Source organism: Microcebus murinus, chromosome 1 (genome assembly GCF_040939455.1).
Source record: "Microcebus murinus isolate Inina chromosome 1, M.murinus_Inina_mat1.0, whole genome shotgun sequence".
NCBI classification, from domain to species: domain Eukaryota; kingdom Metazoa; phylum Chordata; class Mammalia; order Primates; family Cheirogaleidae; genus Microcebus; species Microcebus murinus.
Genome location: NC_134104.1, coordinates 45044572 through 45067285, shown reverse-complemented (window position 1 = coordinate 45067285; position 22714 = coordinate 45044572). Strand labels below are relative to the sequence as shown.

Sequence of the window (22714 nt, the reverse complement as noted above, 5' to 3'; positions counted from 1 at the left end):
CTGTGAGCTAGGCTGATGCCACGACACTCTAGCTCAGGCAAGAGAGTGAGACTGTCTCAAAAAAAAGAAAAAAAATTAAGTGCCACCCACAGCTATCAAATCAGAATCTCTGGGGGGAGGGCCCAGGAAGCTGCATTTTTGCAAGGTCCTCTGCTGATTAGTATGCACCCTAAAATGTTGGAATTCCATTGTTTTAGAAATTCCCATATAAGTGTCCCCGTTTAATATGGTTCGACTTAGATTTTTCGACTTTAAGATGGTGCAAAAGCGATACCCATTCCATAGAAACTGTATTTGAATTTTGATCTTTTCTCAGGCTAGCAATACACTGTCCAATACTCTCTCACGATGTTGGGCAGAGGCAGCAAACCGCAGCTCCCAGTCAGCCACACCATCATGGGGGTAAACAACTGATGCTCTACAGTGGATTGTGCTGGCAGATGATTTTGCCCAACTGTAGACTAATGTAAGTGTTCTGAGCACATTTAAGGAAGGCTAGGCAAAGCTATGATTTTTGTAGGTTAGGTGTATTATTAAATATACTTTCAATTTCCAATGGGTTTATCTGGATTTACTCCTATCATAAATTGAGGAACATCTGTATTGATAAGCATTGGCAAATGTGTTCTGACTATAGCGTCACTCTTAGAATGAATTACACCTGTGCCAGGAAATGTGACTATTCTGCCCTCTAGTGGTTGGCATGACAAACAGAAGGCTTATTGTCTGTCTAGGTTTTTCTTTTTATTTAAAAGGAAAGCTCAATAAAAACTACCAATTTTATTGGGTGGGAAGATTCCCAGTTTTATAACTGTAGCAAATCATAGATGCCTGAATCTTTGGCTGAGCTCTAGCAGGCTGTCTGACACCTACAAGGTCTGTTTCCCCCTCAGATCTCAGGCCCTCAACTTAACTCTGTAGCATTTCTTGGGAATGGTCCAGAATATACATTAAAGAGGGCAGTTAGATGAACCAAAACAAAGCTCTCCATTCACCTTAGGGCATAGTAAACAAATTCGAGAAAGAGCAAGGATGACAAGTAGTTTGCTGAAGTTCCCAAACCTGAAACCCCCTTTAAATTCATTTTGATTTAGATTAAACTCTAAGCCCTTTCCTTTCCAAGTGATGGACCCTTTCCACTTTTCAAGCTACTTCAAGAAGGGTAAAGCTTTTGTGCAGTCAAATACATCAGAGCAGGCATCTCCCAAATGCAGCACTGCAGAATAAGGAATCCTTAGGGAGTCCAGCTAGTTAAATGAACACCTCTAAGTGCTTTATAATTTGATAATAAATTAACACCACTCACATGGCAGCACTTACAAATCTGTCACCATTCCATCAGGACACCAGGTTTTACATTTAGAATGTTGCTATAAAAATATACTCTGGGCTAACTATTGGCATTGCAGTCAGACATCCCAGGGATAATCCTCTTTACTCATGGACTCATTTCAAAATTTCATTATCAAAATTATTGGTCAAGAGAAATAAAATTGATCTGATTTGAGGTAATTTTTTGAAAGCCTAAAACTAGTTTTCTTATTTTAGTGAGGTCCCCCCATAGCTAAATGGTCCTGTTATATTTTTGAAGTTATTATACCTAAAATAGTCTTTTTCTTTCTTTTTTTCAGCATGTGTTTTGTTTCACTTTTTAAAGGCTAGTCATGTTTGGATAACTAACAATGTACAAAAATATAGGCCCTACAACCCTACAAAGCCTGCCTCATCCTCAGCCCTTCCTGAGGCCTCTGGATATGTAGAGGTGGGTTTACTAATGGACATTCATGCCTGTAATGATTATTAGCTAATAAATAGGAAGCTGAGACTCTTCAGAGAGGACTCTTTAGAAAGGTCTAAACAGTAGAGGGAGTTATCTCATAAATTCTTAGAATTCTTACTGAAACCATTGTTTTCTCCCATCAAGGCAAAGGTAGTTGATTGTCTAGACCCTTTATTTTTCCCAAAGGCACATGGAAAATGGTTTATCTGGACCATATCTGAAATCTCTAGTTTATACTGTGGTACCTCATACAGATGTGGCAAGGGTCAAAAAAAGAGAGAGAAACAATAACTCTAGTAGTTTATACTGTGGTATCTTTGAAAGAGATAAAGGTACAATGTACTAATACAAATATAAATGTTCAAATATGCATATGCTCTGGGCCAATCTGTTCAGTGAGCAAACAATCCTTATGTAATGAAACTCGTGTGTCTCAGTGACATGCACAGTATCCCGGCATGCAATGTTTTCTTCAAAGCAACACATGGACATAATCGATCAATCCACTGATCGTGACATACTGAATTGCCTACCTCCTACCCAACACTGGGGCAGTTACTGCAGAGATCCAAGATTCACTACCCTTGAAAAGCTTATTAACCTTGGCCAGGAAATGAAACAAGAAACAAGAGTATCAGGCAACATTTAATCAAGTGGGAAACTGTACATTTCTACTAATAAACTGGATATTAAGGAGGATTACACTAAATTAACATGGCTTCATAGAGAACGATACAGGTAGGTGGAGTGATTAAGGACAGGCAAACAGAAAACCAGGTCTAGTTCATTCCTTTTCTAGTCAGTTGTGAGGACCTGGACAAATCATTTAACTTTTGTTAAATAAGAGAATTGGACTTAGTGATCTCTAAGATCAAGCCTGGTTCTAACTTCCAATGATTTCTGAATTCTAAGTATCTCCATCCTACTTTAATCATTTAAAATTATTTTGGGGAAATAAAGTTGGAACATAAATAAACCAACAACCTACATGAGTTTCTTTCCCTTTAGAAATTAAACTTTTTTCTCATTTTCTCACTTGTAGGTGTCATATCTACTAGATGGTCTCTAAACATGTTACCTTCTCTAAGATTCTATGAATTAATTTCTTTTAACTTTCATACCAGCCCCCCCCCGCCAATTAGAACAATTTTTGAACTGCAGGACTATTGACAGTTTGGACCCAATAATTCTTTGTTGGCGGAAAGGAAAGGGTGGAGGTGTTCTATGCACTATAGGACGTTTAGGAGCATCCCCAAACTATGACAAAAATGTTTCCAGATATAGCTAAAGGTTCCCTGGATGCAAACTCACCCCTCTTCCAATTGAAAACCACTGCATTAGAGAGAGAGAGATCAACTGACTCTATAAGTCGATTCCACTTTTACATAACTTGCTACAGGAAAAATTTGACAACTCATTTGAAAGCTCTTATGTCTGATGTGTAGAGAGCAGAATCTTGAATCTGACTAAACGTAAGCCCCAAAGCCACTTATAAAATCTGCTCTGAAGAGTTCTGTTGCACAAGGATTGTTTCCACTCCCTGGACAGATTGTCCCAGCATACACATATTTGGACATTTATATTTGTATTAGTACCTTGCACCTGTGTCTAAGATACCATATTATAAACTAGAGTTTTCAGATGAACTAGAGCTTTCCATTTCTCATGTGCATTTGGGAGATATAAAGAGCCTGGACCGCCAACTACTTTGGTTTAAATGGGTTTCAGCAGGAATCCCAAGAACTTTAGGGAAAACTTTCTGTTTACACTTTAGAGTTTTCTAAAGAGTCCTCCTCTCTAAGAAGTTTCAATTTCCTCTGTATTAGCTTATAGCCAACACAGTCATGATTAGACTCGATTAGGATACAGACTTTCTTCATTCTTCAAAGAATCACCTACAAAAATGAATTATCGAATATATTTACGAAGCACCTGAAATTGCTTATTGTTGTGATAGGCAGCTATGCAGGTGTTAAGGTTTGAAATCTAAGGCAGGAGTTAAGGACTACCTTAAAAGGTAACAATGAGCATAACACAGAGAAGGAATTGTATATAGACAGTAAGTAAATACCATAGGAGTTTGGAGGAGGAGCAGGTTACTTTGGGGTCAGGTTTCAGAAACAGATGAGAACTGAGCAGGGCCTGGAGGGTAAGGAAGACTGGAATAGAAAGAAGACAAAAAGGTGTTCCAAAAAGGTCCCCACAAGCAGAGGTGTGGGGGCAGGCAGGAGGGCTGACAACCAAGGTTCAAGGAAAAATAAGCAGTGCAATGCGGCTGGAATTGAGATGGTTGGAGCAGGGTACGGCTTGAAGGGCACAGTCTAGTCAGACTGTGAAGAACCATGAATACAGTGCTAGGGAGCCTGTGTCATTCCTCACAGAAGGCTTCTGGGTAGTGAGGTAACACAACAGAGGGGGAAAAAACTAATTCTTTATACAGTATTATTTCATTTTACAACACCCTTATAAAGTGGGTATTATCACAATTTCAGAGGTAAATAAATTAAAACTCTGAGACGTAAGGAAAGTTGCTCCAGGTCATTCTGTTAATACGTGACAAAACTGAGATTTGAACAAAGGTCTGACTCTGTTGTCCTGTTCTCTTTCCATGGCAACATACTGAGAAGCTACCTCAGTGCAAGGGGAAGCATTATAAATTGCCTTTGATCCTTTCCACTACCTATGGTGATAGACAGGTTGCCTAATGTTACCTCCTTGTGCTCCACCTCACAAGTCTGCCACTTCATCCAGAATACTGGGAATGCCTGAAACATACGCAGGGCTTTCCCCTTTTTCCTCCCCATGGCTCTGCCTGGATAGAATTCTCATCTCTCATCAAGTGAAATAAGATACACTGAAAAAAGTTCACCTCTTCTGAAACCTTCCATGATCACCATAGCCAATAGTGATTTGCCTCTCCTTCCAACTCTCCCTGCCTCCCTAAAGTCATTGTCATGGTAACAAGAGATAATAAATGTGAGAGGCCAAGCCCCACACAAATGAGCAGGCAGAAGACTGACCTGGTGATTATGCTGAGGATAGGAGAAGGGAGAAAGCAAGACCATGGAGAAGCTTGCATTATCATCAGGAGACTGTTCTCAGAGAACCCTGAAGTTGCAGCCAGTGTCCACTCTATTTTAAGACAGGATTCTGTAAGTGAAGGGCACAAATGCCAAGCACAAAGAATGAGCTTGGACAGGCCATCAGTATGTGCAAAGCAGGAAGTATGTGATGGGCCTCAGAGATGACTGGAGAGAAAAGCAACACAAGTGAGTGAAAGTGATCTACGTGAGGAGCATCACAATCATGCAAATCAAAGCTTACCAGTAGGTGGCTGCCTTGATAGTCCTGGTAATGGCCCAAGACCTTCAGAAAGGCAATCAAGGTCTAGCTACTATAAGGACAAGCACCACCAACTCAGGTCACATATGATGTGACTTTTGACTATGAGAAAGCCTAGTAAATTTACCTGGATGGTATACACTAATTTTGGACCTCTATTTCTCAAACAATGTCATAACCTGATAAGGAAAGACTGATGCTCCCACAATAATTTTTTAAAATAAGCACCATGTATTTTCCTAGCTCAGAGGGAGAAGTGTTAGGGTACAACCTTATCAGTCTCCAAATTCTGCTCACAAGAAAGATTATAACTGCAAACCAGGGAAGTATCCTAAGTAAAAATTGTCAATTCAAAGGAAAGTTCCCCTATGTTCCTGCTTGTAATAATTAAAGGCATATGAAAACCTGCTTTAATACAGCCACTCTTCAAACAACTCAAAGTAATTCCTCAGGAATGCACTACTATCCTTCACTAGTAGTGGGTTTGGCTGGGTTTTAATTTTCTTCTCTTTTAAAAAAAAGGCTATTTTTTTCTGTTCTTTCCCTTTTAATGGTGTTCTTGCCTGAATTCATTGATATCAGTCACTTTTGAAGCCTTAAAAAAAAACACAGTTTTACAGAAAAAGGAGTTAACTAAAAACTGCAACAGATACTCAAAGGGTCTATAACAGACAGATAATTCCTATAGGGCAACAGGAGTAGGGATCATGCTGAGAAGGACATTTCTCATAGTAACATACATAAGCAGCCCATTTATTTTATATAAAACTTTTTTCTGGTTATAGATAATATGTATTTATTATAGAAACTTTGAAAAATATAAATGCTCCTGAGGCCACTGAGTTTACCTTCTAAGAGGACCAGGGAGAACAATGGACAAATTTTATTATTTTTTTAGGCAAACCTATCAACTGTGGCCCTATTCCAGTTTTTTCTCAGACTGCCAATGAGGAAGGAAATATGCTTTGGGGGAGGCCATCCTGTCCTTACTGCATGCCCCTGTGCCAAGAAGTAGCAAATCCCCCCCAAGAGTGCAAGTTTATGTAATTTGTCTGCTTGGTTCAGACACAATGGCTGAGGGGCCAGCCAGGTCACTGGAGGAGAGGGGCAGGATTTCCTTTCCCCCAGCAGGTCAATCAGTGTCTGGACAATGGTTCAGTCACTATGCATTGTTCAAGTAATGGGAAGAAATGCCTCCTTAGAGAGCTGTTCTCAGAACTAGCTACACTAACTTATTAGTAAGATCGGGTGGCCCTGTGCAGAGATGTGGGTACATGGTAAGGCCCAACAAAATTCACCACTCAGGCTCTGGAAAAGGGATGTGGAAGTACTTACGGTGGAAGAGAAAATGAGTGGCAGGTGAGGCTGAATATTACACTTTCTTCCTGGGCTGCCTCAGCCACTTAAATGGTATGAACAGTTTCTCTATGATGATCCTCAAACAACATCTCCACAATTTCAATCCTACCAAACAGTTCCACATAGAAGGTCCACCTACACTTCAAACTTAGCATGTGCCCACAAACCAATACACTCTCTCTCTTGAATTGTTCTTTGTCCCACTTCTGGTCATGGTCTATCACCATTCCCTCACCCAGACTTAACATCTGGGAGCCCTTCTCACTTCTCTGCTTGTCCTCCAGATTCAATCAGTCACTCTGCCCTGTTATTTCTTTTTCTGTCCTCTGTCCTTATTTGTGCTACTACTCCCCAAGTCCAGACCTTAGTATAGACAGTAACATAAGATAGTTAATCGACTACATTTAACTAACTCACTGCTCTAAGACAACCTTCACTTTAAAAACCATTATGATGATGGCTATTCTCTGGCATCCCAAAAACAGCACTTAACATGATTTAGAGCCCAAAGTTCAAAACTTCTACAATGGCCTTCATCTCTTACCTCATTTCCCTTTGAAACTCTGGGCATACCCTGCACCCTCACCAGAACACAGTATTAATTACCCTCCCACATACCACTGGGCCTTCTCACCTTTGCTCATGCTGTTTCTTGGGCTAGAATGTTCTTCTCCCTTTGTTCCTCATATTGAAATCCTACTCATTCTTCATGTGTCACTTCCTTTGGATAGCCTTCCTTATTTTTTGGTCTTCCTTTGGGTTTCTAAAACACTTCTGTTTGTACTTCTATGCTACCACTTCATTCTGCCTCATGTTACAATTATTTGTTACCCTTCCTATACTATAACCTTGAGAGCAAGAATCAACTGTCATTTATTTATTTATTTTTATTTCAGGATATTATGGGGGTACAAACATTTTGGTTACAAGTAATGACTTTGTCTCACCCAAGCCAGGGCTACAAGCATGCCCTTCCCCATACAGTGCCCACCACATCCATTAGTTGTGAGTTTACCCACCCCCACCCTCCCAACACCCAAGGAATATTACTACCATGTGAGCACCTTAGTGTTGATCAGTTAGCACCAATTCGATGGTGAATACATTTGGTGCTTATTTTTCCATTTTTGTGATATCTTGCTTTGAAGGATGGGCTCAAGCTCTACCCAGGTTAATACAAGAGGTGTTAGATCATCATTTTTTTTTTTGTAATTGAATAGTATTCCATAGTATACATATACCACACTGTCATTTCTTTTTGAAACTCTTATATCAATGTTTCTGAAAATGCAGTCATCAGAATCACCTGGGACTGACTCTACAGCCTTTCACATTCTCAGACCTTTAAATCCCAATACAGGGATTCTGCATCTTAACAAGCTCCCTGAGCATATAAAGCTTAAGAACCACTGCCCTACACTACCCAGGACTTAGATATTGTTCATAGTAGGTGTTCAACAAAGGCTCACATGGTTAACAACACACCTGGGGGCCAGAGCTGGCTTGTATTTGTTCTTTTCATAGAACCCCAGAATGTCAGGGCCAAAGGACTTTACAGGTGATATGGCAGAACTACTTCATTTTTCAAACAATTAAACGATATGAAAACATAGGAAAGGATAACTCTATCCTAACCAGGTGAACTCTAAAAACGAAAGATTCTCAATGACAAGACCAAGTAGTATAAGGAGGGGGAAAGGGTGTGTGAAGGGGGGGGCCTTTTCTGGCCCAAAAGTGGTTAGAGAGACAGCCCAGAATCAGCACTGCTTATTCAGATGCCTCAACTCTTATACTTGGAAGTTCATCTCCAATAACTAATTGGAGAGATGGTAAAACAAGTGTTAAAGCAAAAAAACAAGAAAAGTAAAACAATCAAAGAATTTAGTATTATGATCAAGAAACAGGTTTCTTAAGGAAAATATAAGGACAAAGATGATAATAATGATAAAAATAGTAACAACTAACACCCAACACTTTAGATGGGCCATGGACTTTCCTACACACTATCTGCACTTCCCAAAGAACACTTGCAAGTAGGTATTTTAAACCCCAGATGAAAGTTATAGATGAGGACACTGAGGTTTGCACTGGCTAAATAGTTGCTCAAGGATACACAGCTTATTTAGTGCCAAAACTAAAAGGTATAATCCATACAAGCTGCACATCCTGTGCTCTAGCTACTAACCCAAGATGTAAGCCTGAGAGTAAAAAATTAGGCAGGTGCAAATGAAGAAATGGGGAGTGGGGTGGGGAGAACAGTGAGGAGAAAAGGTGTCAAAAAAAAAAAAAACTTAGGTGAAAGAAAAACTAGACAGGCTGGGCGGAGGGCACAGTGGCTCATATCTGTAATCCTAGCATTCTAGGAGGCTGAGGCAGGAGGATCATTCGAGGTCAGGAGTTCAAGACTAGCCTGAGCAAGAGCAATACCCTGTCTCTACTAAAAATAGAAAGAAATTAGCTAGACAACTAAAAATATATAGAAAAAATTAGCTGGGCATGGTGGCACATGCCTGTAGTCCCAGCTACCCTGGAGGTTGAGGCAAGAGGATTGCTTAAGCCCAGGAGTTTGAGGTTGCTGTGAACTAGGCTGACGCCATGGCATTCTAGCCCAGGCAACAGAGCAAGACTCTGCCTCCAAAAAAAGGAAAAAGAAACAAAAACTTGGCAGATGAATAAAAAGAAATATAATAAACAAGGAAGATAACTATTAAAGGTTAGTGTATTTTATTTTAACATAATAATTCTACATGGGATGCTATGTGTCTAGCACAAAATGGAAACAAGTGGGTTAGGGAGGATTTTGCAAACTGTATTTCAATGTTTATTCATGGATTGCCCTTACTGCCTATTGTGTAATTTCCACAAAAACAGAGATTGGGAGGTGACTAGGTTCAACCACAAACCATGCTACATTATAGAATAAAGACACCAGTTTACTCTAACCTACATCTCAGGAACCAGACAACTCTTTAATGTCAGTCACAGCAGTGGAACACTGTAAAACCAAATGTTCTCTCAGGAGGCGAATGGGACAAGCTGATCAAACAGGTTTCCCTTTGAAGGACGCATTGCCATATAAAACTATAAAACTTTTAGTGACAAAGCTGGTAATAGGGAAGTTCTGAGAAAATCAAGAGAAAAAGCATATGAAATTTTGGGCTATGTGCCATATTCATTATCTATTATTTCCATTCCCCCCCCACAACAAATTAGTAGTGATTTGCCAAACAATATAAAAGACAAAAGAAAAAAAAAAATATTTCAAAGATATTTTTCTCCAGTTTAGATATTTTTCTCCATTTCCTCCTTTTCATCACCATATCAATCATCATTACTTATGTACTTTCCCATTAAACACTGAGATAAAAACAAAAAGACTGTCATTCTGATAATACATGGCCTTGACCAAGCATTCCACAGCTGAGTCCCTGGGAGAGTTAGGCAGCTCTGAATCCACACCCCCCTGCTCCCACTCCACATCAATTACCACAAATCAAAATGACCAAAGGTTTTGGGAGTCTTGAACTTCTCAACTTCTAGAGCTAAGGTGTGATGACGGGCCCTGCCGTCCCTAAAGTCACGACCACTCCTGAGGGTACACTACTTTCTTACACAGTATGTTGCGAATACATCTCCAAAAAGTTCAAAGCACTTACAAAATTAATTTCATTTTGAGAAAAGGAAACATCCTGACTCCAGCTGTCTAACTAGGATCTGACAGCTTCCCCATAAATGCTGATTTTGTTCTGGTATATTTTTAGATGTCTGCTTTCATGATAATGTGAAGCACACAAGGGTCATGTAGAAACTGGGCTATAGAACAGACACTTTGAATAAAACTGAAAACATTTCACCTTTCTAAACTTCTTTTGAGCACTATGGCTCAATGCTATCTAATGACTTACCATAACCAGGGAGTCTGCAGACTGCTAGGTTTCTTTTTAGAACTTATGGACAAAACAAACCGACACTTTTAGAATTTAATGAATATATTCCACAAATATACTCCTCTTCTTTCCACTGCTCCCTAATAGAACCACTGCTTCTGCCTCATTGAGCTCAGCATCCTTTAGATTTGTAATTCATTCCAAATCCCAAACTCCATGTTGAATTAAGTTAGCATTTGTTTAAGTTGTTTTTTTTTTTTCTATGAATGAGCTTTCCAACTTACTTAATCTCCTCCAAGACATCTGCTTTTTGATGAAACCCAGGAGCCTCCAACTCTGAACAGAACATTCACTGTGTGGTCTTAAAAGAGCCTTATGCATGGATTCCTCTTGCAATATGCATTCCAAATTTGGATAAAACTTTCTTGGGGCTATTTGACATAATGCTCTATAAAAATGATCCAAGAGATGACACATTTTAATGCTCCATAGTTCATTTACTGAAACATGTCCAAGTATAAAATTCATGCAAGAAAAAAACATCATTTTTTCTTTTAAGATTTGGGAATGACATTTAGGGTTGTCTTACTAAAATAACTAGCCTTTGCTGCCATCTAGAGATAAAAACTATGTAGTGAAATCAGAATTACCAAGAAAACATGAAAAATTTGTACACCAATGGTATAGAAACAGTAGGAACCCAAGAACTTTCTGGCAGCTGGCCCTATCAGTGACCACCATACCAAGCCACATTGTCTTCACCAAAACATACCAGTGTTGCTTAAAAGAAATAAGCTCCACCAATACCATGTTTCTGCCAATTGGTTAATCAGACAAACTTAATAACCTGTGATGCTTATTAAAAATTCACATGCCTCTCACCCATTCCTAGACAATCTACAGGTTCTGAGATGGGGTCTGGGCATCTGTTGTGTTTTAAAAATCCTACAGATGATTCTCATGAACATTCTTTTAGGTCACCACTAGGCCATAATGCCCTGGCCTTTCACAGTGCTTAACTATGCATACCCAGGTAGGTAGGCCAGAGTTCCAGGTGAAAGAAAACTTAAAACTTATATCTAAAGGAATTTCAACTATGGCAGCATTTCTCAAAGTGTAGTAGGCCGACCACCTGCATCACAGTAAAGCACCCTGAGAGTATTTGTTAAAAATGTGGATTCCTGGGCACATCTATAGACAAATGAATTACAATGTCTCAGGGTAAAGTCCAGGAATCTACAATTTAAATAGGATCCCAACATCCAACATAGATTTTTGTACACCAAATTGGAGAACCACTTTAATCTTGATGAAGTTACAGGATATCACAGAAACCTATCTTGTAAAGGCTATTATTAATGTAATGGTCACAATATCAGCAGACTTGATTAAGTCAGTCCACCACTGATTTCAACTGCAGCTTCTACCACTCATGGTTTGGATAATATAGTTGATGCCCATAGAAATGTTCTGATCTCTGAGGTGTTCCCTTCATTTTCTATCTCTTAATATAATCTAATGTTGCTTTTTCTAATTGTATACTTACCACAGAAAATGTGGAGAATACAAAATGTAGTATTTTCTCTTCACACATAAACATTTAAAGCACGTATATAGTTTTTAATCCTGCTTTTAACACTTCTAAGTAAGCACTTTCCTTTATCTTCAAAAGCATCATTAATTAAAGATAGCATAATATTTTCATATGATTATACTGTAATTCAGTTATAGCACCCTGATTGCTAGAGTTTTAGACTATCTATTTTTCACTGTTATAAATAATGCTAAATCAGATATCCTTGCCTGCCTCTCTGAATATTTCCTAGAAAGGATCCCTAACAATAAACTAAGTCAGAGTGTGTTTTCAGGTTCTTGATACACACTAACAAACTGCTCCCATAATCATCACCAAAGCTGTCCATCTTACCAAACCCTTACTGAGGCACTGAGTTTCATTACTTAAACAAACAAACAAACAAACAAACAAACAAACAAACCCTTTATGTATTTGAGAGGCAAAATGTTGAAGAAACACTTTAGTACTGAAGATGAGACCATGAGGTCAAGTTGAAAGGTAGTAACACCATTTAGATAAAGAGGACACTGCTATCAGAGTATCAACATCTCATTTGCCATGTTTAGGATTAAGCACAAAAAAAGTCAGTAAGAATACTAAAGCCAAAGACACTCTTCTAGTACCTAGGCATTGAGAATATTAACTAAATGTACCAAAAGAAAGCATATTCCATATGTAGCTTAGCCTTAACTGAAAGATCCATATTTTTAGCTACGTTTATGTAGTGTTTATTTGAAAATCATTTTTAAGTTGCTATAAAAGTTCAGAGGCATTTTAAATAGGTGAATGTGACAAAGTTCTAATTGCTATTGCATCTTTCATTAAGTATGAATATATTTGTAGTCCCTTACAAAAGAACATTTCCGAAACTTTATATTATCTTGTTAGCAATTCCAGCAGTAAATACCTAACTTCATACCAAGCACCTCCCTTTCTTCTAGTTCAGTGGATTTCAAACTCTTTGCTATCACCTATGGCCCTCAATAATAAATATATGGTATCATATAACCTGGCGTGTGGGTGTGTATGCCTACACACACATGTATCAACTGAAGCAATATTCACAAAACAGTACTTAGCCTTACTTACTACATGTAATGCATTCTGATGTTTTTCATTCTAGTCTATTCTAAAATGAATAGAATAGGGCGTTCTATTTCATTTTCTTTAAATATCTAATATACATTTTGACTAAATGTTCAATGGTTAAGAGTTAAAAATCTGTATTCAAGTGAAGTCAGTACTGAAACCCAATAACATCAGACTATATTTCTGAGACACTGAAATAAAATTAAAATCTTATATACACATAAAAAAGTGAATGTGTACAGGAAAAGGTAAAGGCACTGCACTTTATCACTACAATAAAAATATGGAAACAAATTTCTATAGAATGAAAAACAAGATGGCCTCCTATAAAACCAGTATTAGAAATCTATGAAAACTATTAATACAATGCATTTTTAAGATTTATTTTAAAAGATTTATATGTATGAACTCATAGCAAAGAAAGAATGATGCAACCAAAGGGAAATTTATTATTATTATAATGGGGGATCTATAGTTAGCTGAGACCCTCTGCCCATCTCTTTACCAGCAAACATTCTTATCCAAGAGTTTTTCCTTAGCAAATGAAAACAAGAATATCTTTCTAAGCAAGTATGAATTCAATCAATCCTTCACTGTTTACACTCCACTAAACTCACTAGTCCTGATCATTCAACCTGTGACTCTTCTCTCACCCCGCATATATTGATCAGTGAATAAATATTAATACAATTCTACCTCTACAATGTACTTCCCTCCAACCTCTACCCCACTTTCCTGCTTTTACCTCTCCGTCTCCACCCCTGTCCATAGAATCAGGTGCAATTTCTCCTATTTGGCTCCAGGCTACATTTCCATCCTACCTTACAAATACAACCTAATCTGAAGTCACTCCATTTCTCAAATGTCTGATACTTTCCTACCTCAGGGCCATTGCCCAAAGCATTCTCTCGTCCTGTTACCAAAAGTACTCCCTCATCCTTGCTGTTAAAAATCCTAAGTCTTGAAAAGCCCAAGCCAAATTCTACTTTTTTCATTAAGCACTTTCTCCCTTTCTCTCTTAGACAATCTCAGTTGAAATTAACCTTTCTCTGGCAATCTCGTGGCTCTTGTTGAGATTAATTTGAGATACTACTTGTTTGTCTCCCACTAAACTGTGATTGCCAAAAAGCAAGAAACATAACCTATTCATTTTCATATCTACCACTATCTACTATCAAGGGCCTATACACAGCACATGTTCAATACTTGTTGGCAGAACTGCTTTGCCAAGTTTTTCTCTTCAACCTGACAATCGTTAATCGGATGTGTTCCCAGAACCTAATGCTTTTAAAGCCAAATCCCCCAAACTGACTCCATGTCCTGAACAATGTCTGCTTCTCCAACTGTACCCTTAACTACTTTTTGTTCTTTTGTTTAATTCAAGATCAAGGAGCTACACAAGCAGAGAATCCCAACACGGATCCCTAAGCCAAAATCTACAGGCATCACTAAAATTTCTGCTAAAGCTCCCCCAGGACTTATGGATAAGCCTGTTTACCAAAATGGCTGTGGGAAGCTACACATCACAAAAACTGTCACCTCCAACACTTTCCTCCACATGGGAGGGAAAAGGTAAGTCATACACCTGGATATATTAATCTACAAAAATATCTGGAAAGCTAAAATTACCACTATTAAAGGCCAAAGAGGAAGGGCCACTTCTCCAGGAAATGGTAAAGCGGCAAACTGACAGATGGTTCATTTATAGGTTGGTGGACCTGGCAAAGATCATCCTGAAAGAGCATTGCATCTACAATTATTCTACCTCTACATGTGTATATGCATATACATACAATCCTAGGTCTAGACCCACATACCAAATCCATCCAATTCTTCATTCTACTTATTATCTAACCTAAAGATGGACTATCTGTCATTAGCCTGGGATAGGATTGAATTACTAAGACACTTCAAAAGTTTTCTGGTGAAAAGAGAAGTAATCCTTCCTTCTATAAACTTTACTGATTAATCATATTTTGCTAAGAAACTGTGCTAGCAAAAATTCCTACTCTGCTTCAAGAAAGTCAGATTATTTTCATCAAAATGGCAGGACAATTAAAAGTGTGATTTGAATTAAAATCATTAAAACTATGATTTCTTTATGGTGAGAAAAAAAAAGTGGTAATCTTAGATACAAGGAAGAAAGGAACGACAAAAGTAAGCAATTTAGCTTAATATATCCATTTTGTGGCATACCTGATGATTACTGGTGTAGTATGCACACTTGACCGCTGGCACTTAGTCTCCTATCCCATTTTTCAGGTAGGTTGCCCCTCCTGCATATGCCAGGCCTCAGAATGATATTGCTAGGTTTGTAAGACAAACCATTTTAGATTGGTATTACTGCTTTCTATAGCAATCTTGGCATTTGTGAATCAAAAGCCAATACTGAGATCTTCTGAGGAGATAGGAATCACTGTTCCAGGTGTTTAAAAAAAAAGACAATAATTTATCATCTCATAGAACTCTCTTTTTTTTTTTTTTTATAGAGACGGGGTCTGGCTCTGTCACCCAGGCTGGAGTACAGTGGCACGTTCATAGCTCACTACATCCTCAAACTCCAGGATTCAAGCAATCCTCCTGCCTCAGCTCATGAGTAGATGAGACTACAGGCATGAGCCACCATGCCTGGCTAATTTTTCTTATTTTATTTTTGTAAAGACAGGCTCTCACTATGTTGCCCAAACTGGTCTAGAACTCCTGGCCTCAAGCAATCCTCCCGTCTCCGCCTCCCAAAGTACTGGGATCACAGGTGGGAGCCACATACCTGGCCTTCACAGGACATTCTTTATTCACATCTCTTTTCTGAATGAACACTATAGAAAAACCAGTTGATTCAATGAAAGCTTGGGATCAGGAGACTCAAATACCAATCCTAGCTTTTCACCAGTGTGACACAGATGTTGGCATTCATCAGGTTAAGCCTTGACTTTCCAATATGCAAAACAGGAAAGCAAAATAGTTTTTCAGGTCCCTTCCAGTTCTGATAACCTATGAGGCTACACAACTACAGGAGGCTGAATGCAAACAGCCATCTATAAGGCTGGACACAGTCCCCTGACTATAATTAAAGTAATTCTTTTCATCACAATGAAAACTCTCTCATTGAATTAAGAGAAAGATATGCCTATAATTCAGTGTAGACAGTGTAACACAAGATATTTTAAGACAAATAAGGGATTTTTGACATAGAAGATAGTTACATTTCAAAAATCCTCAATCAAGGTGGGGAGAGGGGGAATCAATGAAGAGCGTGACCCAATATTTTCTGTGATCCTTCACCAAAAACTGGAGGCATGATCTTAGAAGACATCCTCATGGCTAAGGACTACTTCAGCTGGCAGTCCTGTAATGGAGCCAGCAGAGTGAGAGTAAAGGAACTGCTTTTCCCTGTATTCACTTAGCTAAGCCTGCTTCAATGCATTGATGCTACTGTACAAATACCCCCGGGCCCATCCAATTTCAAGGAGGAAGATAAGGAGCTAGAGGCCTGGGCAGCAGAGAGAGAAATGATGTGCAGCAGTCCTAGTAGGCAAGTGGCAGAGAAAGAAAGTAAGGAGGTCAAGTGAATTAAAAGCTGGAAATGGAAAAGTCTAAGTTAAAGGAAAGTGGTAAGAGAATAGTGGAAGGGAATGGACTACAAAAGAAAGTGATGAAGCTCTGACACCAAAAATAATACACGGTATGTGTGGGGTGCTTAGTGCTATAAAGCAGGTATTTGGTAAATCTTGAGTGAGTAGAAGATGAGAGAATAAGGAAGAGAAGGGACATTCAGTAAAGACTTAAGTGAGAAAATATGCTAAGAAATGGCAACAGTATATGACAGGGTTAGGAAAAGCAGTTATGCCCAGGTACATTCAACATTGGTAATAATGCTAATGGGGAAAAAAACCCATTGGAACTCCTGTAGTGAACACTAAACAAATTGAAAAGCAGCATAAAATAGGAAAAACAGTTTGCACCAACAATAGTCCCAGAAAAACAAAGTACCAGGGGAAAGTTTTACTTTAAGAAGAAGTACAAAATATAGTGTATATTAGAGATTTCAAAATACTTTTCTCTGATGTCAGATTTCCTAAAGTATTTTTATGCCAACCTGGCATAAGTTAGAGAGCAGGCAAGAAAAGAGGTGCAAGATATTGTATAAAGAACAAAAAAAGGGTAGGAAACTATCAACACTTTTATGGCAACCACCAGAAACTCATATTTAAATGGTAATACAGTTCTAATCCCATTAAGACAAAGGTCTTTAAAATAAAGTTCTATTTTAACAAAAGGATTATCAACCAAACAACTTATTTCAAGCAATATGTAACATAACAAAAATGCAAATGCAACTAAAAACTTGGTATACTATTTGGAGTTCAACAAAATGGTATTGGACCTATATATAACACAACTGAAATATAAAGAATTCTGCCTCCTGAGCATAATCCTGTTTCTACAGAAGTGTGGTCCCACTGAGGAACAAAGAAAATAAAAAATGCTGTCCTAATAATTCTAGAGTGACTTCAGTTTATTCAATTTTTAAAAGCTGATAAAAATCCAATTGAATGAAAACAAATCTAAGTTGTAGCAAAAACTTTAAAAACTTGATACTTTTATGCAGGATTCTTTTCCCAGCCCTTCATTTATTTGGTATCAATGATTTCTGAACTAATCTCCATGTAATGTTTTTGGAATTCAGTATCTGATTTTACCAGCAATGCATCTGTTCTAATATATGATTGATAATTATGGACTGAGTAATGGACTAACTAATGTAAAACATGATTCTCTCTGGGGTATGTTTCAAATTCCTTCTTCTGGAGACATGTGACATACAACTCAGGGTCCAACTTTGAGTCTGGGGCAGGGTATGCAAACTGTGGTCCACTGGCCAAATTCAGCCCACTGTCTGTTTTTGCAGGGCCTGCAAACTAAGAATATGTTTTACATTTCTAAGTGTTGAAAAAAAATCAAAAGACCATTTTGTGATGTGAAAATTATATAAAATTCAAATTTCACTGTCAATAAATAAAGTTGTATTAGAACACTACCTTCATTTGTTTACATATTTATTTTCTATGACTGCTTTTATAATGCAACAGCAGAGCTGAGTAGTTACAACTGTGACCACTGGATATGCAAGGCCTAAAATATTTACCATCTGGACCTTTACAAAGATAGTTTGCTGATCCCTGGTCTAGTACGAACTAGACTTACAAGGAACTCAGGATAAGTGTTTAAGAGCTCAATAAACTAATTTTTAAAAGTAATACTAGCGATTTAAGAATTCAATTAAGAATTCTATGAAAGCTGATGAAAATCGGGAAACTATATTTCAAACTGTGATATATTTAGTAAAATGTATAATTCTCTGAATGAATCAAAGCATTAAACCAAAGAATGTCAGATTAAGAACAGATCAAAGGATTTGGGCCACAAAACACTGTAATGTATTATTATTGAATCTGAGAGGAGAAATGGAATTACAGCAGGAACTACTGTACATATGATTTTGAGAAAGAGGTGTAAATTTGTACCTTTAAAAACTTTATTTATTGTCAAGAACTATTCATTTAATCATTTGAAAGAATCAAAAAATTATATGCAGTAAAATTAGCCCATGAAGGTTATCTGAGAGTCCATCAGTTATAGTCTTGAAGCACAAAACAATGGCTAATAATGTAACTGTCTTTCTCCCTCTTTCTTTCCTCTTGCCTTTTTAAATTCATCCTGCCTGTTTTTGCTCTTGAAAATCTGTCTTAATATTAGTTGCATTTTAACTGAATGACATCAATTTATAAATACTATAATGTAAGCTGATTATGTTTGTTCCAATTCTGTAACAGTGTTACAGGGCCAATAAATGATTTTGAAAACATACTCTGAAGTTGATTCTCTGTTGTGTTATCAACATCTACTGTAAATATTCCAAGTTTGAATTTTATATGCAGAGGCAATGCTTTACAATATCTACAGTGCATGACTGCCTACATACAAAATTAATACTGTAAAGGTCTAAATTTGATGTGAAAAAGTAAAAAAAAAACAAAAAAAAAAACAAACCTGGTTATTTGGGTTTAAAGAAAAGATCCAAGGTGCTCCCCAACTTCATCACTTCCAGAAGGAATTCAGCATAGACAAAACAACACAATTTGAAGGAGACACCAATAAAATGATATTACAACAACAAAAATACTTAAATTGCTCATTTCAGCAATCTCAAACAAAAAGAATAAGCACATTGATTCTAGGTAACAAAAGCTGTCACCTGTAAAAATTATAGGCTCATTGACACAGCAAGAGTCTGTTGTACCCTTTAAAAACATAATTTATAAAAACTCCAAATATGGTTAGAACAAGATGTTAGTAAGCCATAGCTATATAAGGTTTGCTAATGTAATTTTAAAAAAAGAAAAGCAGCATTTGCCAAATCTGTCAAAAGCCTGGACAGGATTTTGACAGTTCTTCCAACAAATCAAGGTTCTTTGAATATAGAACTCCTAGGTTGAGGTCTCCAAATTGTGGCTAAAATATACTAACAATTAATATTAACAATTAATTAGTTAGCCAACAAATAATAAATGAGTGCCTTTTACATACTCAGACACTACTCTAGGCCCTAAGGACAAAGCAAAGAACAAGATAAACTCCCTGATCACATGGAGAATGTAAATTCTAGTGCTGGGAGAAAGTCAACTATATTAAAGTCTCAGGCATTGTATCTACTCACATTAGCATTAATGTTTTGAAATTACAGTTCTACTGCATGTATTGCTTACTCTAAGTCACTTCAAATAGTTTCTGAAGGGAGGTAGGGAATAAGGAAATAAGTGAAACGAAATATTTGATGCCATCAGATGATTCTTGGGCTCTTATGCCTGGGGCAGACTGCACGTTCCTTAGCACTGGCAACTCCCAGCTATCTAATCCTGGGCCATGACTCCAATCACCATCAATGATGTCATTAATAGGGCGACCGGACACCCCAGGTGGACCAAGATAGTCCCTACAAAATTTGAATTGCATGGCCTTCCACTCTCAAAAATATCTAGGTAATATGAGAAATTATATGTCTACCTACATATATGATCACCAAGACTCTGCAGCAGCTAGCATACATGCATTCATTCCACTAACATCTACCAAACACCAAGTGCCAGGTCCCATGTTGAGCTCCAGTGCAATGCATGACTCAGTACAAAAATGATAAGTTTTAAAGAGCCAAAAAAAAATCTCTGAGTTACACACCACACCTAAGATATGAGAACAGCCAAAACACAGTACAGTTTCTCAGATGGTCAGACAATAAGCAGATAGCTAGACACATTACACAAGTGTTACAAATTGTGTACAATCAATAAATATTTGTTGGATAAGTGACTAAAATGTTCCATCACCTTACTACCGTGAATGTGAATTGGGAACAGGTGACAGGGAAATATGTTTATCTTTACAGGCAAGTAGCATAATCCTTAACAGGAATAAATGCATCATTACAACTATTAATACCTCTCCTTTCTCTGACTCGAGGTGCTTTTTCTACTTTGACCTTCAAAACAAAACATAATTCACATATTTTAGGCTGATCTTTCCCTGTTAACATAGGAAGAATCAGGAAATCTGAATTGGTTCAGCTATGATTTCTTCTGAATTAGAAATATTATAAATGTTGCAGTTAGGCAAATTGCCAGTAGGCAATCAAGCAGATGTCAAAGAAACTTCTATGCTTACTTTGCTTAAAAGCAATTAACAAAGCAAAGGCCTCTGATAAATTTAATGTCAGCAATTTTCAAAGCTTAGTCTTACAGCTAGAAGGAGTAAGAAATAGGGTGATACTGGGGACTCCAATACACTGTCTTGATAGGAATTCTGGCAACTTGGCTGAAGGTGGCTGTAGCAATTAAAAGTTCTACTAGATTCAATGTTTAAAACCGTCAGTTAGTAAAACCCTAACAAAGATTATCTCTAAGGATCCCTCATTTTGATCCCTCCAAATACACAATACTGAGGCCCAGAGAAGCCACATAGTAACAGTGGGAAATGTGTGACTTTGAAAATCAATCACACTTGACAAAACTCTTCCCAGATCTCTTCTTCAATGTGTGTTTCTAAGAACATTATTTAACTTTTCTCAGTTTCTTCATCTATAAAAACAAAAGTAACACTTACCATTTAAGAATGTTATGAGGATTAAATGAATTTGTATTTATGAAAGATCTGGCACAGAAGAGATACTCAATACATGTTGATTTCATTTCTTCCAAGGGACAACTAACTTTAGAGTAACATAGCTGGTAAGAGACAGAGATGGGACTAGAACAAAGAATTAGGATCCCCTTCATCACTCAAAAGAATTCAGTTTCTTAAATAGTCTCTATCCTTGAATCATACCATAAAATATAGCTTCTAACATCTGAGTTAAGGAGACAGTTATTATAGTAAATGTGTATGGTCATGCTGGAGACTCAGACTTGTGGGGGGGGGGGGAATGGCCATTTATTGAAACCTTAAAATCTGTACCCCCATAATATGCCGAAATAAAAAATAAAATAAAGTAAATGTGGAACACCATAGAACTGTAAAGAAATATATTAGGTTATTAAGAATGGAATGCCTGATTTCCTTAAGCATTAATAATGCCAAGTTTAACAGTTGATATCTCTGACATTTTGCTTTGACACGTCTTGGTTTGTGTGTGTAGGTACATCCTCATTCTTTCGAACGCACATTGTGGCTTGTGATTATCTTTCAAATTATTTTTTAAAGCAATTTTTGTGAAGCCATGAATAAGTAAAAAATTTGTGTTATTTTTTAATATGAGTTCCATCATGGAACCAATGCAGCACAGACAGCTTGAAATATCAACCAAGTGTTTAGGATGGATGTGACTAATGAACACATCAGTGGTTTGAAAAGTTCTGTGCTGGTGATTTTAATCTGGAAAATGAGCCACATGGGTAACCTGAGACCAAGGTGGATAATGATGAACTGAAAGCTGTAATGGAAGCAAATCCATCTCAACCTGTGTGTGAATTCACAACAAGGTTTGACAGTACTATTCCAACAATATTGGACCACTTGAAACAAATGGGCAAGGTAAAGAAGCTGGATAGATGGGTGCCACATGAATTAAACAAGCATCAGAAGAGAAATTGTGCCTAAGCTTGCCTTTCTTTGCTGTCATGACATAAAAGTGAACTATTTCTACATTGTATTATTACATGTGATGAAAAACGGATTGTTTTTGACAATTACAAGTGTTTGGTACAATGGTTGGATAAACATGAAGTGCTAAAACATAGTCCAAAATGGAATAATCATCAAGAAAAAGTAATGGTGTCTGTTTGGTGGTCCAGTGCTAATATTATCTACTACAGCTTCATGAAACCTGGTCAGTCCATTACAGCAGATGTCTGCTACAACCAATTGAATGAAATGATGAGGATGCTTGCGATAAAGCAGCTGAGACTGGTCAACAGAGCCAGACCAATCCTCTTGCAAGACCAGATGTTACAAAAAACAATGCCACAGAAGTTGGATTTGGAAACTCTCTGTCACAAGCTGTGTTCACCAGACCTTGCATCAACTGACTACCATTCCTTCCAGGCTTTGGACCACTTCTTGCGAGGGAAAATATTAAATTCTCAAAAAGCTGTGAAAAATGACTTTCGCTATTTCAATGCCACTTGCTCT

General features: G+C 37.6%; 2 protein-coding genes across 3 annotated transcripts in view; one reads left to right on the top strand and one right to left on the bottom strand.

The window, feature by feature from the left end:
* The window catches only part of FILIP1L (filamin A interacting protein 1 like), a 269373-nt gene extending 254764 nt beyond the window's left edge, over positions 1–14609 (top strand). Inside the window, exon 6 of the mRNA XM_012743068.2 lies at positions 14418–14609. Within this exon, the coding sequence (XP_012598522.2) occupies positions 14418–14609 (192 nt within the window). The remainder of the gene's footprint in view (positions 1–14417) is intronic.
* CMSS1 (cms1 ribosomal small subunit homolog) overlaps positions 1–22714 on the bottom strand; it is a 345956-nt gene that overhangs the window by 320799 nt on the left and 2443 nt on the right. The window lies entirely within an intron of this gene.